The 18,518-nt window shown below is 47.4% G+C and overlaps 1 protein-coding gene across 2 annotated transcripts; it reads right to left on the reverse strand.

Moving 5' to 3' along the window:
- Positions 1-10,562: 10,562 nt before the first annotated feature.
- BOD1 (biorientation of chromosomes in cell division 1) lies at positions 10,563-16,515 on the reverse strand. 2 transcript variants are annotated; one of them, XM_063349396.1, is made up of 4 exons: positions 16,221-16,515; positions 14,709-14,833; positions 12,661-12,861; positions 10,563-11,443 (listed from the first exon to the last, which is right to left on the reverse strand). In XM_063349396.1, the coding sequence occupies exons 1-3, from the start codon at positions 16,449-16,451 to the stop codon at positions 12,663-12,665; spliced, it is 555 nt and encodes a 184-aa protein (XP_063205466.1). In that variant the 5' UTR covers positions 16,452-16,515; the 3' UTR covers positions 10,563-11,443; positions 12,661-12,662. The 2 variants fall into 2 exon arrangements, with proteins under 2 accessions (XP_063205466.1, XP_063205467.1); XM_063349397.1 differs by lacking the exon at positions 12,661-12,861.
- Positions 16,516-18,518: the final 2,003 nt, after the last annotated feature.

Raw genomic sequence — 18,518 nt, forward strand, 5'->3', positions numbered from 1 at the left:
CTTGCTGAAGTTAGCAAGTCTTAGGGCTAGTTAGTGGTGTCTGGGAGCTAACACTGGCCATGGTTTTCTGCGGGAGACCCTGCTTTTCTAATGGGGTGTACAACTGAGGTACTAACCTGATGAAATAACAAAGATCCCACATTTTGCATGTTGTTGGGCTATTGCTCTCTCTCTTTTTTTTTTCCTTTTTCCTTCTAAATCCATGCTGCTGTAGTTTTTGTTTACACTCCCTCCTAAAGTGTTACAGTTTATTTGTGTTAAATTTCTGCCCTTTTCTGCTCCCAGAGGTGCCTGGATTTCAGTGAAGGATGAAACAAGTTCTACAAATGCAGTCTGATTCTGCAAAATACTGCACGCCTTTGGCCAGCCTTGATTTCGGGGGAGAACAGGGTTATCAGCTGTTTAGCACCTTGCAAGTCTGGAGCCCACGTGGGGCTATGAAAAGATGCTATGAGAAAGGAAAAATATGTTGTGTTTGCAAGAACTTAATTTATCACAGTATTTTATGTGTCTATTAGAAGAAATTAGTGCAGGATTAGTACCTAGAAAGGAAAAGAGGAGAAAGCAAGTGGATAAGGGACACCTTACATGAGGCACATGTAGCTCAGACCGTTTCACAGGGGATGGGGACAGCTGAAAATTCTCTCTCTTTCCTGTTGCTGGATCGGATTCCTTTGGTAGAAAGAGGGCAGGGTGCCCTGGGGAAAAATCTCAATAGTCCGAGGCCCCTTCTGACATCAGGTCAAATATTCCGGGTCATATAACTGAAGGCTGCATGATGAAACTCAATATTACAATGGATCGAGTGCTCCTGCCACATGGAGCTGACGTGCTTCTGCCCTAGCGGACTTGGTGCGCTCAGCAGATGCTCAGGGAGATGGAGGTTTCAGCCAGGGCTGAGCACGGGGCTCCAGCAGGAATGATGGAGCCGATGGATGAATAAAGCTGAGCCGGGCTTAGGTTAGCACTGGTGGTCACCAACTGCAAATGGGAGGCCAGTGGTGGTGGCAGATGAAACTCTGGCTCGGCTGAGATGGAAGGGGAACAGGGAAATAATGTTGTGGTTTGGGCAACAGTTTTCTCTGCTCTACAGGGAGCAAGAAAAAAAGCTTGGAAAAAATGGGAGCTCTGATGCGTCCTAAAGGAGAAAGTGCCACTTTCACCTCGTCCAATGCCAGAGTCTAAAATTAAGGCCTATTCAGTGTCTAGGTCCAGAGAGTGAAAAAAGTAAATATTGCACATATTTAAATGTGACTGACAGGCATTCCAGTGAAGAGACTGATCCTGCACCAAGAATGTGAAAATGGCCTGTCCCCTCTTCCAGAAAAACAAAGCCCAATGAGTTGCCTCCAAACCCCATTTTCAAAGCTCAAATCACTTAAAATCAATTTCTGCTGCAGATGTCCAAATAAGCCCTGCTTTCTATCATCATTTTTCAGTAAAAATAGCTTATCCTCTGACATCTGGGAAAGGTGAAGGTGTTGCCAAGCACTGAGCTGTCATAATTGCTGTCATAATTTTCTTTCTGATTGTTTAAAGTCCCATTAGTTAGATTTTGTTCTTCTTTTATGCTTGTTACCACCTTCTGCTAGAAATGAGAGAGCGTGGCTGATGGGAAGGACTCCCATATTCTGCAGAAGTGGCACATAATGTTTTATAAACTTATTCGCTGCCTGCAGCCCAAGGCGCATTGCAGGCTGAACTCTAACATCTTGAAAGCTCAGAGCAACGTGGAAAAGTAAGATTGAACAGCGAAACCCGAAGCTATTTTTACTGCAGAATTGTTAGTTCACCTAATAAAATGCTCAGAATTCCTAGAACTTTTAAGACCTTCTGAGACTTTATTGCCACTTAGGCTTGCCTCTGATTTTTGTATAAATAAAATTCAGATCTTCGGGATGATATGGTAAGTGTCAGCAGTGTTAGTACGTGTTATTTTGCAGAGCGAGACAAGCGCTGGTGGAAAGTGCTGGAGGGGAACACATCAGTCACAGGCGAGGTCCTGCTGCAGCATGGGCAGTTTCAATCATCTCCTTTGCAGTTTTCCTCCTCCTCGTATTCCTCGGGCTTTTTTCTGAAGAATGCTCTTTAGGGGTCTCTGTGCCCATTCAGGCTCCTTCCCCTCCACTGAAACTGGTAAAAGGCTCTCCAGTTACTTCTGATTAAAGTCTTGGGGTTTTGACCAATTCATCGCTATATCTCACTTTGCTGCTTTCCAGTGAGAGTGATTTAATTACTATTATGAGCCAGTATCTTGTAAACTTGTTTCTTTTGGAACCCTTTTCCAGTCCCCAAGAACATTATTTCCATGCCTTTATTTCTCTTGGATGGGCTCTCGCATTGCAACTGCCCTGGGTTAATGCTTGCAGAAGTTGGAACTGCTGGTTTGGCTGGGAGTGCTCTCCATTGATCACCTTCCAATAAATCCCAGTGACTCGGTGTCCTGCAGGCTGGTATCTGAGCTCTGCCTTCACTTCAGTCCAGTTTTATTAGTATCCCTTTGATTTCACGCTTTGCAGTTAAGTATATAGCTCTCAGAGAGGTAAGGGACGACATACATATTGCATCTACAAAAATTACAAATTATTCATCACAGCCAGATTCAAACCCATAAAGGCAGCTCTGTCATCTGTCCTTTGCTTCTCAGAACTGCTGTCTTCCAGATCCTGAAGCCTCCCGAGTGAAGCTGTTCTTCTGGCTGGGAGGGGTTTTTCATCTGGGCGTAACAGCTGAGGTGCTGAGTTGGAGAGGGACAGACTGGGGGGGTGTGGGGGGGTTATCTGTGCCGGTAAGACCAAAGTTCAAGGCAGCTAATCATCTCATGAATGCTTTTAATGGTGACATGACAGATAATCAAAGCAAAACCCAGATTTGTCCTTAGACTTAGAATAATCCTGTTCAGTAAATCCTACAGGGCCACGTTTCTTTAGTACGAGCTTGGAAGTTTTCCCTGGCTTTGGGATAGGGAGCACTTCTCTCAAACGGCTGTTTGCTAGGGATCAACAAGCTGCAGAGGGACCTAATATTTAATTGAAAACACACGCAAACGCATGCTTCCCTGAATTTCTTGTGTCTGCTGTATTGGCCAAGAAATCAATTGCCTCTTCATATGGGTGCTTTCGGGGGCTTCGTATGGATGTCGATGCTCTCTGCGGGGGTGCGGGCTTGCTAGCCCTTGCCCCTAAGGATACCACGGCATGAAGATGGTTCTTCCACACGTGGCGGAACCTCGTTCATGTGCTTCCTTGGTTTTCACGCACAAATTCCCACTACAACTTACTTCAGGCAGCTCTGCAGGGCAGCGAGGCTTTGGTAGGGACGTGTGATGCCCCCTCCCCTGGGGCCTGCGTCCCAGCCCCAGTGCCGCCCGTGAATCCCTGACAGCAAAACCCACGTTGATACAAAACCCATAAAAACCTGGCCTTAACCCACAGGGCCCAGGGTGAGGTTTACCTGCCAAGCCTCTGCTTTTTCTTCTGTTTTCTGCAGAGGAGACCGGCTTCCCAAAACGTGTGATTTGTGAGGAGATTTGATTTGAGAGCCAGTGAGCCTCCTAACCAGATAAATGTTTTACTTCCCACCCAAAAAGCACGGCAGCTTTTGGGAGAGCTGTGCCTCGGGGGCAACCGGCCCCGATTCAGCCCCTCGTTGCCCTCAGCAGCCCCGCAGCGACGGTGGGTGCCAAATGGCAAAATAGCAACGTCTTGGGGATGGAGTTTGGTTTCCGTCTGAAAAACCGTGATTTTATGGCCCTCTGAAAAAAATGGAAAAAAAAAAATCTCATGTCTCGATTCCTGCTTTGTGTTGTCTTTTTCATAAAAGTCTCTCTCACCTGTTTGCCCTGCCCTTTGCAGAGGGCTGGGGAAGCCGCTGTGTGCCCCGGAGCTGAGCTTTGCAAACCCACCGTCTCGCAGGGCCGCTGGCAAGGGCAGGCGGTTGGGGATGTCCCATAAATCCAGCGGCTGCAAAATCCCACCCTAATAAAAGCTGTACCCTCAGTCGCGCACGTCGGCAGTGGCGGGCGGGGGGGGGCAGGGCGAGATGGGTTAAATAACGGTTAAATAAGGCGTGCTGTTGCCTCAGCAACCCCCTCCCTGTGCATGTTGGAGCTGGAGCGGGTGTCTGCCGGACCCCTGCGGCTCTCCGACAGTGATGGGGGTCGGGGAGGCTGATGTAAATCTGTTCAAGATGGAGCAACGTCCCAGCTGCCCTGATACCCCCTGGTACCCCAGAGAAATGATGCTGGGTTTAGTCTGTTTAAAAAAGGGAAATAAATCTGTCCTGATAATGAGACGCTTAGGGGGGCTGCTGCCTCCCCCCCTTCCCCTCCTTGCACCTTTGTGACATCCCTGGAGAAAGGGAGTGGGATATTTTGGGGAGTGTCAGCCTCGGGGACCTGCCACTTCTGCATGCTCAAGCCAGTAGTGAGCTGGAACCGTCAGGTATCACCTGTGGGGCCAGCAGATGCCAAATCCCACCATCCCATTTCAGGAAAGATGGGCTTTTGCATTGGATTATGGCTGCATCCAGGTCCCCCTGTAGGAAGTGGAAATTCAGGCAGGGTTGGAGACAGCCAATTATCCTTTTCACAGCTGAAGCAGAGTGGCTTTTCCCCGAGAGGAGGATGGGGTGGGGAGGGAAGGTAACGGCTCAGGTGTGCCCTGGGTGCAGGTGAGCTCAATTGCTCGGCAGAGCCCCTGCAGCTGGGGCTGAGACAGATGGGAACATGGTGTGTGCCCAGAGTGGATGGAATGGATGGCTCTCCAGAGTAAGGTAAGGTTGATCTGGATGTTATTTGATGCAAGGTCTTGTGTTTGTAGGGGACCTTTTGCAAGGTCTTGTATTTGTAGCGTGGTTTTTGCTGGCTGGGGAAGCCAGGGAGTGGAAGGTGTGGAGCTCAGGCTGGCAATGGAAGAGAGCAGCTCAGGAGCTGCTGTTGGTGACCTCTGAGGCTGGCTGTCTTGCTCAAGACAATCCTTGTTTTGCTGTTTTGATGGTAGAGGTTGGAGATAACTTACCTGGAGGACTAAGTCTTAGCAGGAGGAGCTGGTGGAGGTGAATGCTGTTATGTGAGGAGATGGAAAGGGATGATTAATGTCTTGGTTTCTCACAAGGAGTGCTGAGGGGGAAAATTTATGTTTGGTTTTTGTGGTTTTTTTTTTCTTTTTTTTTTTTTTTTTTTTTTGGTACAGTTGTGCTGCCCCCTTGTAGAAAACGGGAAATTTTACGAGTGTTCTCTGAAGCAGGATTATTTTATCTCTATTTTGCAGAGTTGCAATGAAATATGAAACTCATGGATGTCACGGTTTTCTATTTCTGTTACAAATCCCTTCCAAAATGGATGCAGTTACTGTATGAAGGTGCTTGGACTTCCCAAAGGCCCCAGCTCTGCAAAGCAAACTGTAGCCTTCTGTGCTTACGTGAGTTCCTTAGTTCCTTGTAGGGCCAAGACCTGAACTGGTTTGGGGATTTTCTTTTCTATTTTTCTAAGTGAACAGGTATCTGTTACAAAGGTGCTAGACCAAAAAGCACAGTTTTTCTCGTATGAGAGTCAGCAAGATGAAATCAGTGAAACGCGAGGTCCTCGCACTCCTTTAGCCTGGACAGGTGGGTTGGACTCATTGCATTCTGCCGCGGTGCCTTTCCTTGGGCTTGTCCCGGTCCTGGAGGGAATTTTCAGTGGAGCCAGTTCCCAGCCTGATGGCTGAGGTAGCGCATTTCTCTGCGCGGTGTCTTCTGACGGCGTCTAGACGGGGGCAGTTACTGCTGGGCTGGTTACTGCCCAGTCATGTTTCTGAGGCTGACTTGGCGCTGACGTGGGCTCGGCACTTGAATCACAAAAATGCAAGAACTGAAGCTCCGGTTCTGATGCTATCTCGTGGCCCTGCCATCTGGGGCCCCGGGCACTAGTGCTAGCGTTTTAGCCTCAGCCTTACTCACACCAGACCAGATCAGTGAATTACAGATTAGGGTAGGTCAGAATTTACAGTTTCACATCCTAAACCTGTGTTGTTGTCCCTGATCACTTAGGCTGTTCACTTTTCTCCTCAAACTCTCCATAATTCTAATTTATATTTGTTTTGCACTATTCCACCTCTTGAGAAATCACAGTACCTGTAATGTGATTTGCATTAGACTAGTCGGAGTTCATAGAAACACTTTGTGAGAGCTTTCTCCACGCCTTGCTGAGTTGATTCACTGAGGAGTCAGCAAAGGCTTTGGACTCCTGTATCTGCTCGGGTTTTGCAAGGAGGCATCGGGACTGAGAAATGAAGCAATGGTTTATCTCCCTCTTATGGCCAGATTCAGAACGGCTGCACACGCAGCTCTTCCGAGGGAGTCCCTGCACTTGTCAGCTTTGGTGGTTGTGGATACGAGGGGCCCGGACTGCTCCCAAGGAATTAAGCTGACCTCTCTTTAAGGAAGCTGGTAAAACATGTTTTTCACTACAGCACAAACAGGAAAATATCTGTGAAAGAATTAAACTGGTCCAGTTCCTCGCGGGTTTGAACTGGAGGAACTGGTCTCCAGTTGAGCAAAAGTTGGAGAATGGGATCCTGCTCGGCGGCAATTGCAGCTATACCCTGTTTGCTGAGGAGGAAGGTGCGGTCAGAAAACTTGTCTGGTACCCAGTGGTGCCCACGGTCCTGGAGTAGTGGTGTGCTCGAAGCAGGTGGCACACGAGAAGCGTTGTGACAGTGGGTGCTGGTCTCGCTCTTTCTAGTGATGTGAGAAAAAGAGAGTAAACAGCTTAATTAAATGCCCCTTCTCGTGGCTGAGATCGAAACGATATATTGAAAACTCTCTCTTCTAGGCATATTGGTTGTGCCTCGTTAAAACCAGTCATGCTTCTCCTAAAAACAGGAGAGGAAGCGGAGCCAGGCATGGTTTGGGTTCAAGATCCCTGTATTGATTCCAGTGTGGATTCAGAGTGCTTTGGCAATGACTGGCTCAGTGTTTGGGGCAGGGGTTGGTTTGAACCACTGTCCTGACAGGGGCCCAAGTTTGATCCCTCTTTGTGCCAAGGATTCAGAGTTGTGGTTCAGGCTTGCCTCCAGAAGGTCATGATTATTCCCCTTTCCCGGAGAGGGGTTTTGTGGCCTGACCCGTAGGCTGGGAATCCGGGTGTCTCGCTCATCTGGTATCAGGATTCAAAACTGGGCTGGTTGTGAATTTGGTAATAAATTTTAAACTTGGAACTGTATTAATATGATTCGAGAGTACTTGAGGGATGAGTAAGGCCGGCTACCAATGAGGGAAGAAACAAAAGATGAGAGATCTTCTAACATATTACTCTTTCCCGTTTGGCTGTCCTCCCTTCACCAGATATGCTTGGATTTAGGTGTTTCGTTACAGGGGTCTGATCTAACAGACCTGCTGGCGGTTACTCAGGGATTGATCTGGAGACTTGGGTTGGGTTCAGCTCTACCAGACGGAGACATCGCGCTAACTCTAGGATGGGATGTGGTTACAAACAAAGAACTGTCGCTGGAAAATAGTGGCTGGTTTAGACTGAGGCAGAATATATATTGGCAATTTTGATTTTGTTTCTTTTGGTGAGGTCTACTTGAGTTCAGTGTCTGACTTGCCAATGGACTAGACACTAGTCAGAAAAATAGCTGATGAGGGCAGAGAACTGGCTGGGCTTGAGTCTTTGCTCAGCGAGTTACTTTTTCTGTGTCACGTAGCAGTATTGCTACCTGATGGTGAGATGACTCTTGAACCAATGATGTTAAATTAATGCTGTAGTAATGAGCATGAACCAAATGACCTGCTCAAGAGCCGCCTTTGCGGTTGCAGAAGCGCTAGAAGAAATGCGTGTGTCCAAAATCCAGGCTCAGGTGAAACTGTGGTCTTGTTAAGATGGTCAGGAGCTGTGGTGACTGTCTTGCTCTGTTGGTAATCTGTTTCAGGTTAAATTGGAAAAAGCATCTCTGGAGCTGTTGTCACAGAACAGCTACACAGCGAGTGTCTGGGGGAGAATACGTTTATTTTATGTAACACTTGCACGAGAACTTGAAAAAAAAATCATAAAATGCCTATTAATCATTTATAGCAAAAATGAGTTTTACTTCAAGAATGTGTTATAAACACATTATTCATCACTGAACTCCTGTTCGGTACTTGTAATAATGCTTCTCTTGCGCTAATATGTATGTTCATAAAAATACCATCATTGTGGTTCCACTTAGATTGCTTTGTGTGTTTGGTGGTATGCATTAAGCGTACATTTGTCAGGAATAACGGGGGAAAGGCAATGGGCTTTGCTCTCAGTTTGTCTAGAATGACAGCGTTTGGGACACTGTCAAAGGAAAAACCATCAAAACTGTTCTAAGGCTGGAGTTCAGGTTTCGACATGAGGAAGGGAAGATAGATGGTGGGAAAGTAAGACAAGTCCTGCAGTGCTGCAGACAACGCTTGGACTGAGATGTCTGCATGATATGAGAACTCCCAGAACAACTACGCAAGCCTCCCTTCGCTATTTTCTCTAGTAAGACTGTGAGATTTAGCTGGTTCACTCAAGAGAACCTGGTTATACTTGTCTTTGACTAAACAGCATTAGAGTTCAACGTCTGTGAAAATTTTAAGAATTATATATCCAGCAGAGACTTGGATTATCTGGAGTACAGGACACGGCATTTTCGGCATATCCAGCATAGCGATGTAAACTGAGTAATATGCTAACTTTAGTCGGACACCCTGCTACACAAGGGAAGAGTTTCATCCCTACAGCAGGTACAAACTTGTTCTTTTGTTCCGGTGTGAAGATTTCCATAATGTCATTTGAGTTATTGAGGCTGGAATCCTGTTTCTATCAGTTGCCAGAGAAAAATCTATATAATTGGAGGGCGCTACCTACCATTTTTTCATCGTGGTAAGGACTGGGTGGTTTTTCTCACTGTCCCATTAGATGTAAGGTATGCTTCCAAGACTCTGATCCAAAGCAAGGACTTTAGAGACCCAATGTTAAAGACTGTGATCCCAAACGTGGATTGGCTGCCCAATCTCATTAGGTTCTGATCTGAAAGTTCCCATAGTCACTGCAGTCATGCACTGCACGCAGGCTGAGACCAACTAAAGGCATAAGCCCTACGCGCACAGAGCAGTGGCACAGCCAGCGCGTTCGGAGTTTAACACAGCACCATGTTCAAAGACAGAACAGTGGAAAAACCTCTTAAAAACTATGGTGGCTGAGTCTATTCTCCTTCACTCAGCTGTCAGTGGTAGGGGTAGGGAACCTATGCCTTGTCAGGGGTAGGGAACACAGGTCGATTCCCTCTTCACTGCAGTAAATCCAGCTCTACTTACTACTTTTTAAAACTGATGTCCCTGCTCCCTAACTACTACTACTGTAATCCAGACTTTGTCTAAGCAGTTAGAATCTTTTTCACTTGCTCTCTTTCTAGACTCTTGAACTGTTTTTTTTTCCCCCCCCGCCCCTGCATAAATGGCTCAGTTTCAAAAAAGTGGTTGAGACACCCTACCAGGAGGTAGAAGATGCATTTTTTCCTGCCAAGAGCTGCCCTTAAGGCTCTAAGGGAAAACATCTACTACTGATTTGGAGAGCAGTCGTTAACCACCGAATCAACATGCAGGAGAGAGCCCTTTCCTCACATACCCCTTCTCCTGTTTTATAGCAGGAACAAGGACTATGTAACAGTGAGAGTCAAGCCACGCAAACAGATTATCCCAAAACACAACTTTTCAAACCATATCAGGAATGTTGTGGCCAAGGTAGCTATCACTAAAAAGTACAGGTATTTAAGTTCCCATTCTGAGAGGAACACTGTTAAATGGGATAAAAAATACAGATGGACCATGCATCATCAGGACTATGCAGCCCTGTGCAGACTCACTGCAGTGGTGAAGTTCACAGAGCTCTCTTGTGAAGGGTTTAAAATACCAGAGGTTCCGTTCATCTCCTTTTCTGCATGTAACTGTCGAGAAGAGCTACTACGCAAAATAAGTTAGCTACAAGATTAAACCACAGCATCGGTCTTTCCTACAAAGTACCTGTTTTGAAAAGGGAGCAGAGTGCAGCTGGAATTGCATCTGTTCACACACAAGGTCTGTGGGTAAGGCTGTAGTTGAGGTATGTAGGCCACGAATAGCAAGGATTCAAACATTATGAAGTGTTATTCAATGACATAGGCAGCTGTTAGTTTAAAAGACTGCTAGCTGGAAGGGGGGTGGGGGGGGCGGGAAGGAATAGCCTATTGCCAGAAGTGCATTGTTTTCAAAAGGTTGAACATGCCTTCACCATCACTAGCACCAGCCTCAACTTACTCAGGATTGACACCCCAGAAATGACATGAGGTAAGGTCTGTTCAGTCTTTTGATAATTTAGATTTTTTTGAGACAGACCTTACATGGAGAAGAATGCTAATATCGGTCTTATTTCATGGTAACTTCTACTAACAACCCCCTGTTGTCAGAGCTGGATTAATCTATGAACTGTTGGAGGTCACACTTCCATTAGGGTTCCAGCAATCAGGACGCCTGGATTTCTTTAAAGTAGTTTTTCCTTACGAAAATATTCTGAAGAAGGTAGGAGTCAGAGATGCTTTTTGAAGTCTTTTATTGCAAAAGGTATGGACACTTGCTGGCAGAATATTTGATCACATTCTCTAACTGACTGTCATCCAGAGGACACTGCATGCATTCAAGCTGAAAGCATAGGACAGTTTCCACTAGGCACCTGAGAAATTTCACGGGAAAGAAAAGTCTTTCAAGTTGAAAGAGACAAGTTTCAAACTGATCACCTGCTCTGGTGCCCTTTGCTTCCCAGTTACCTGGGAAATAAGAATTAAATCAGCTATAGTCATAGCCAACTGTAAACATTTTCCTGCGATGCAACAGAAATTCTCTAGATAATTGATCCTGAAGTGTTCTTTCCAGTTTTGAACAGGAAATGCCCTTCCCAAAGCAGGCAGTGCAATGAGTTACACCTGACCTGGCACCTACGACTCAATGCTGTGTTGTGCGGCAGAGGTGTATGACGCTACCTTTTGTCTGGCTTCTGTCAAAGAAAATCTCTCAGCTCTTACTTGGTCTCCAAGAGACTACCCCACCCCCCAAAATATTTCTTTTCTTCTTGCTCCCAAGTCTAGTATCATCTCAAACCACTTTCCTGCTCCCTGCAGACAAGAGCCAACTCCCTTTTTCTCCCTACCCCCTTGGCTGAAGGCATCACTAACAAGAATACAGGCTGCTTTCTGTGTTGCTGTTAATAGCAAAAACATCTTCACGTTTTGGCTGTCCCTCCACATGCAGAACTCCGAGCCGTTATGAATTCCACCAATTTCAATGCCTTCCCACAGGTCTGATAAAGGTTAATCATCTTTGGCAGACAGCAATCCTGCACCAAACGGAACAAGTAATCCATTGCCAATCTAGCAGGATGTGTATTTTGCAACTGTAGCTGCTTAGCATCAGGAACTCCCTGCAAGAAAAGAGAGAGTTTAGAGGATGGTACCTTCACCAGTAAACTCATTTGAATAGAGAACAGATTAGAAAATATTAACTAACAGCTGCACTTAGCTGCAGGCTATAATGGACTCTGAACTACTTGAATCGGACAAATGCAAACATCTATCAAGGCACTGAGGCTGCAAGTCACAGATAACTAAATAACTCGGGATGATACTACAGGCACTTTAACTTCTACTATTAAATTAAAAGTCATGCTAATTGATCTAATAATTCCAAGCATAAGAACAGCTATTGTAGGTTACTTCTACCTTTTTAATAAATCAGCTGTAGATTATAAGGAAAACTTTTGCTTTCAGAAAGCCCGAGCAGATAGAACAATTCACAATTAACTTCCTTTCATGCAGTATGGTTTTAAGTTCCCCAGCAAAGCTGCGGATTGAAATTTTCCATCAAGATAGTGATTCCTCAGTAATGTGCACACAGGCCTCAATATTCAAATCAACCTTAAGATACAGGGCCTTAGCGGAGATGGGCGCATAGTCATTTGTGTTAAGACAGAGTAGCAATTATAGCCCCCTGAGGCCCCTTGAGTTATTTTAATCACAAAAGCCAGAATGAACTTGTTTGCAACAAAGGCACCCTCAGTCCTTTCAGCTGGAAAGATACAGGTTGCTCTATTTAAACCAGTCAATTTGGAATGAACAGTTATTCACTCCCAGAGACATTAGCTTTACTCCAGCAGTGAATATTTCAGTCCCTAACAATTCAACACTCCAGTGTATGTCCTGAAACTTTCACTGCTAAAGCACAATAACTTGTCACCACTCTACGTTCAGCTGTATTTCAGTAAAGGATATATATAATTTTTTTTTTTAATCCATTTGATATTGTTCTGAAAGCTATCCAGCCAATTTCATGTCAATCACTGCTGGATATGCTTTTACAGGAAGAAAGGGCCTTTTGGCCTGATCCAAAACCAGCACTGGCAGAGTCCACAGTGTTCCTTGATAGCTGTTTTACATCATACCTATGTCTTCAGTCCTAATGTATTTTTAGCAGATACTTAAGTGGAAGCAGCTCAGGTGACTGACATTGACAACAAGCTGATGATCAAAGTGTCCTCCCTGTCAAGCCAGGAAGAATACAATGTCTTCTCTGTCTTGCATTATACAAGCTACAGAGATGAGGTACATGAAAATGTAAGTAGTAAGTGCAGAGATACAAGACCTTTAGGAGGCATCCTGAGATGGAGCAGGAGGATCCTTATTCTCAGGCTCTGGAGGAGGAGCTGGCACACTTTCCTCTTTCTTTTGTGCAGCCAAAAATTCATGAATCGCCCTCTCTATCTGGGGCCTGAAGATGTGGTTTAGTTTTGGATCCACCACCTGAGAAATAATTCTGTCCACTCCAGCTTCCAGCATTCCTGACCTTGAACAAAGACAAAGGAGTCATTCAGCTCCTCTGAAAAACTTCTCCCCGATCTCCTCCAGTAATTCTCCAGAGCCCTCCTGTCAACTGCAATTAGCATTAATGTGGTGAGAACTGCAGCCCACTCAGTAGATCCTTAACAGGGAGTTGTTTCAATCACCTATTCCCCCCCACCCCCTCTCACTTCTCCCTACAGAATTAACAACTGACATCTGGTCTCCCAGGTACTTAAATGACATGTTGGACAAGAGCCACTTTAATAGGGCTCATGTGGAAATAAGGCCCGCATGAAAGCAAACAAACACATTTTGGCACAAACAAGGGAAACAAGCTATTCTGAGGAGGAGGGCAGGTGAGAGCAGAGTCTTTTTTTTGGCTGACTTGAGGGAGAAGAGGCCTTCCCCCTAATACTGTCACTCACTCCTTATAACTGCTAGTCTAGACGGATGGGTATTAATTATAAAAACAAGCACATGTAGCACACAGCAAAGTTTCTGGAACTGCACACTAGTAACTGAAGTGACTTATTACTTCAGGGACGGCGTCAGACTCTTGGATTGCGGGGCACAGGCTGTCTAGCAGGCTTAAGTCATGTCTGCAAGGGAGCAGGGGACAGGAAATGGAGACGTTGCCTGGCGCTCGGAAAAGCAGCCACAAGACTAATAAGGCTGTGAATGCTGGTGAGCGAGTGGGTGCAGGGTCACGGCACATCATGTCACCTCCAGGTAACAGCAGACCTATACGTGCAGGCAACAAAGGACATACGCATCTTGACACTCTCAGTGCTCAGTCTTGCAACTACAGGAGTAACAGGGACTCTTCAAACTCCCTACTACTGCACAGCTCTTCTTTATACTAATAGTCTACATAAGGCAGCACTTTACATTCTTCTCATTACAGGCTCTCTGATAGAGCAATTTTCAGTTGTCTGCTTTGTTATAATGGTAGAGTAATGTGACATAAGAGGAAGCACTGACAAACATGTCTGACGGACTACAAGTAAAGACAGGAAATTCTGTACTTCCAGTGGACACCCCCTTCTCTAATTACAGATTAAACAAACTGATGTTACATACTAATGATTTACAGATTCTATCAAGTGCTCTGAAATACGGTTTCTTCTGGGTGTGAGACGCTTTAATAGCTTTCCTTATAAGCATAAATGCTACTATCAAATCCCCTACTGTCCCTCTCCCCACAACTTTATAGTAAAAGTTTTTATCTGTGACTTTTAGTCAAACAAGCTAAGGCTCGTGCTTCAGACTGCAGTGAGTTAGCAGCAAGAGATACTAAACCTAAATCTTTAAGCAGCGTAGTTTGTGCTGGCTTTCCTGTCATGCTGGAAATGGACTATCCTAAATAGCTGTACAAAAGCTACCCCCTGCTGCATGAAATCAGGCTAGCTCAGTTTGGTTACTGCCTGCTAGTGGTCGGAGTCTGCTTAAACAGGCTTTGGCATCTTCAGGATTTTTGCTTTAAGTGATGTAGGCTCTTCTCTCTTCTGAAAATAAAGATCAAGGCCATTCAGCTCAGCATATCAGGTAGTGTTGCTAGCAGGCACAGCATTGGTTATTTGCAGCAATAACTTGGCTAGACAGAGAATGAGTACTTTACCATGCTGCTCAACTCATGCAAATACAAATTTCAGGTAAAACAGTAATGTTAGCATTTTAATGACAGTTAAGACTGCATCCATTATTATAATGAAACTCAGGAGAGCACAACAGAAAGCGTTGTGAAAAAGTTAATTCTGCAAATTCTTCTTTGACTCAGGTGATGAGATAAGATAGTCACATATTACTTATCAAATTGCGTTGCCATTATTTTACAGAATGCCTCTTACTTACTGAATCACACTCTGCCTTAGCCCATTTCGTAACTGGTTTTTGTTCATTGTTGGATTCCATTCCTGTTTGTCCAGGTGGGTTGATACAAAGTTGTCTACTTTCTGCCTCAAATTTTGATAGGCTGGCTGAAAAAGAAAAATAAATAAAAAAATCCGGTTAAACAGCTAACAGATCTCAAAACAATCCCCTGCCAGAGTCCTTCATAGTACATCATTTGTCATGTACACTACCATTCTGTTATCTATTTCCTCCATCCTTTCACTTTCTGAGCAAAGGTAAGCTTGTTTTATCTAAGAACACAACTGGTAATTGCAAAGGACAGTTGGTCAGCGTGCTGTTAATAATAATTTAAATAGCTGAACAGACTGGTTTTAAAATTGTTGTCTGCTTGTAATATTACTTGGTGAAATGCAAACTGGCCGCGTAGAGAGGAATTGTTTAAGCAGAGTTCTTGTTGTCTGGAAACCCTCCATCACAGAATTCCTGGGAAACTGGCTGAGTAATATTGTCACTGACAAACAAATTAATTATTTCTTCTGTGACACTAACAGAAGATAAGAACTATGTAGGTTTTATCACTGGAAATTTAATTCCAGTGAATGGGAATTGAACTAACAAACCCCTACAAATACATAGGACCATACAGATCCTGGTACCGTGCAAGGAAAGGATAAGAGAGTGGCAACATTTAAATTTCAGAATTTGGTATGCATATGGGATGATGAATGAAAGGGCTGGTAACAGAGGTGCAGTGTATATCTCCCCTGACAAAGCTGCTCTGACCTGTGGCTGCTCCATGCAGGTGACCTGACAGCTCCAGGTATGGTTTTGCTACAGCTGCTGGGGTGGCCTAGACTGATGCCTGCAGGTCCCAGAACAGGACTCTTGCTGAAAGATTAACAGTTTGGGAAAGCAAAACACCAGTGTTTAATTTTGACAGGGCAACAGTGAACAACCCAACTTCAGTACTGCCAACAAATGCTCGGGAGTTCATGTTGTGACTGAGGAAGAAATTAGTTTCAAACAATAGTCTGATAACATCTACTCAAGAAAGGTTAAACGTTTGTTTTGGAAACGTGTGAATTATGCTCAAGAGGAGCAGTGTTCTTATGAGAGACCATTTTCCAAATAAGGCCTAGAAAATGAAAGTCTGAGCCTGTTCTCTGGCCTGTTTCTCCTTTGGGGTGTCGCTATGGCTTCGAGCCAGGGCCACCTCCAGAGCAGCCTGCCTGACAGATGCCAGTCGCAGCGGGGGCGTGAAACCCCACCGCCCGAGAGAGCGGCACCGCAGCTGCTGCCCGCCGTGCTGGCCGGCCTCCCCCAGCCCCGAATGCGGGACCCCGCCGGGAGAGGGGAAGGGAAGGGATGCGGGCGCCCCTTCGGCCAATGGCAGCCGGGTTCCAGGCTCGGTGCCCGCAGCTCCGGCCTGGGGAGGAGGCACCGGCCGCCCGGCCCTGCCGGCGATCCCCGGGGGCTGCCCGTGAGCCGGGACGCCCGTTTCGGCGGCGCTACCTTGGTGTCCACGTCGGCCAGGCAGTCCCGGCGGAAGCCGTCGAACAGGCCGCGGCTCTTCAGCTGCTCCACGATGATGGCGATGAGCTGCGCGTCGCCGGGCGGCAGCGAGGCCGGGTCGATGGCGCCGGGCCCCGAGCCGGAGGCCGCGCCGCCCGCACCCCCTCCGCCGCCCGCTCCGCCGCCTCCCCCGCCCGGGGCGGCCCCGCCGGCCCCGCCGCTCTCGGACATGGCCCACGGCCTGCGCCCGGGGCCCGCCAGCGGCTGCGCTCCGCTCGCCCGCAGCCCCCGGCACCGCGACCGTCTCCGGCGGCGCGCCGTGTTCTGCGTCACCCTGGCGCGCTGCATCATGGGGAGGCGAGTCCTCCGCAGGGGGACCCGTTATAGGCCGGGGGGAGCCGCGTGGCTGGGGAACTACAAATCCCAGGGTGCACCGCAACGGAAGCTCCCATAAGGCAGCGGAGGGGAGGGCGCTTTGCCTTTGCGGTGCATCTTGGGAATTGTAGTTCGCTGAGGGGGGCCGTGCCGGCTTTCCCCCCACACCGCCACCAGCAGGCTGGCCGGGGAGGGGGCTGCCCGGGCGGGCCCTGTGGTGGTGGTGCCGCCACGAACGAGCCGGGTCGGTGCTTTGCTCCCCTGGGGCCACCCGGAACTGAGCCAGTGAGGCCTCCGCCCCGCAGATGCTGCGTGTGGGGCAGAGGGACCCGCGTTTACCTCGGCATCGCGCAGGCTCCTCCAGATGGTCGGTCTGGGATTCCCGGCCCGGGGAGGCTCTGCAGAGGATCTCTGCTGGGTTGTGGTTTCGGAGTGTTTTTTTCAGTGGTGTAGAGAGGACCGCACACGCGTAAATTCAGAAATAAAAACCAGTCTGCGTGCGATCATCCTGGATTTCCACCAGGACCTGAGTTTCCTTTGTTACACTGTTAGCAAAAGGAAAGGCAGCGCCAAAGGCCTACCCCGGCACCAGCCCCCGCAGAGCGAACGAGCAGGGGAGTCTCTGGTAAAGGCGCTTTTCTCTGCTGCGTGTGCTTAGGCTGTCGGTGTCATTTATTGTTCTGATTACGTCTGCGAGCTACAGGATACAAATTCTATGCATTAGTTTTATTTTTTTCCCAGTCACATTGTAAAGAATTGAGCTCATTAGGATATTCTCATCTTAACTGCAGGAGGACAGGCCGCGCGCAAATGTAGTAATTCGGTCCTCCACAAAGATGCACTGCACAGGTGCGTCCTCACCTTTCTCTGTGTGTACTACTGAATGAGTAAAAAGATGGCAATGTTTTGCATGTGACGCGTTATCCTTCTCTACCTGATTAAAATTCAGCAGCTCTGAGAAGCGCCGTAAGCTGTCCCTTTCCATCTGGCAGCTTTGAGGAGAGAAAAGGGGAAAAATGGTAGCGTGTACAGAGCCTGAGCTTTACCCTGACAAAAGCGTCTCGTGCAACTGCCGCGTTCTGCAGAGACACAGGAGCGATCTCCTGCTGGAGCGGAAAAACTGTCCCTCTGGCCGGACGCCTTGTCACTGTCGCTAGTCTGTCTTGGCTATCTCAAAATTGGGTATAAACCCCGCACAACTCATCCAGGCACTCAGAAATATCCATGGAATCGCGTTCCTGCCTGACAGCTGCCAGCAGTCCCTTCTCCCCACCACTTGTGACCAGCTCACGCCAGCACAGAGTTCGCTGGCATCGCGCTGTCCTTTCACATGGAGATAACCCCGGATAAGAATGCATTCATCTAACTGTCGTAATGTCCTGCCCCAGCGAGATCCAGGGGGATGCGTCACTTAACGTTCATGAGGATGTAACGGGAATAGCTGCCCTGTGCTGATACAGTACATACTACAGCATCGACAGGACACGCTGGAGATTTCTCTAACCAGCACGTAAACACTCTTTATGGGACAAAAATCTCGCACGAGCCCGCTCCTCCCCGTTCTGTATTTCTTAGGGGTCATGGCTGTGTCTCCTCCCGGGGGGATCTGACGGGGGGATTGAAGCAGGTGGCTGCTGGCGGGGGTCGGGGCCGGTAGCCCAGCCGGGTTTCCCGGTGGGAAGGGAAAGGGAAGGGAAGGGAAGCCGAGCAGCGGTCCCAGCAGAGGGCAGCCGGTCCCGGTGCCGGCACAGCCTGGCCTCTCCTCCGCCGTCACCCTGCGGGGCAGGGACGTAATTCATCAATTAGCGCCATTAGGGAACAAGCAGCAGAAGCCAGAGGGATGGTGTCTCTCTGCCCGAGTAAATCGCAGCCGCTTAGGCAGCAGCGGAAGAGGAGCTAAGGAGAAGGTGGTTATTTTTTGCA

The sequence above is a fragment of the Chroicocephalus ridibundus genome, chromosome 11, assembly GCF_963924245.1.
Source record: "Chroicocephalus ridibundus chromosome 11, bChrRid1.1, whole genome shotgun sequence".
NCBI classification, from domain to species: domain Eukaryota; kingdom Metazoa; phylum Chordata; class Aves; order Charadriiformes; family Laridae; genus Chroicocephalus; species Chroicocephalus ridibundus.

What these genes read in the sequence shown, in the direction of transcription:
- BOD1 (XM_063349396.1), bottom strand. Translation starts at nt 16,451, where the DNA reads ATGTCCGAGAGCGGCGGGGCCGGCGGGGCCGCCCCGGGCGGGGGAGGC. An exon ending in TGGCCGACGTGGACACCAAG is followed by an intron (nt 14,834 to 16,220) that starts GTAGCGCCGCCG and finishes TTTCTTTTTCAG; the next exon opens with CCAGCCTATCAAAATTTGAG. An exon ending in CTAAGGCAGAGTGTGATTCA is followed by an intron (nt 12,862 to 14,708) that starts GTAAGTAAGAGG and finishes TCTTTGTTCAAG; the next exon opens with GTCAGGAATGCTGGAAGCTG.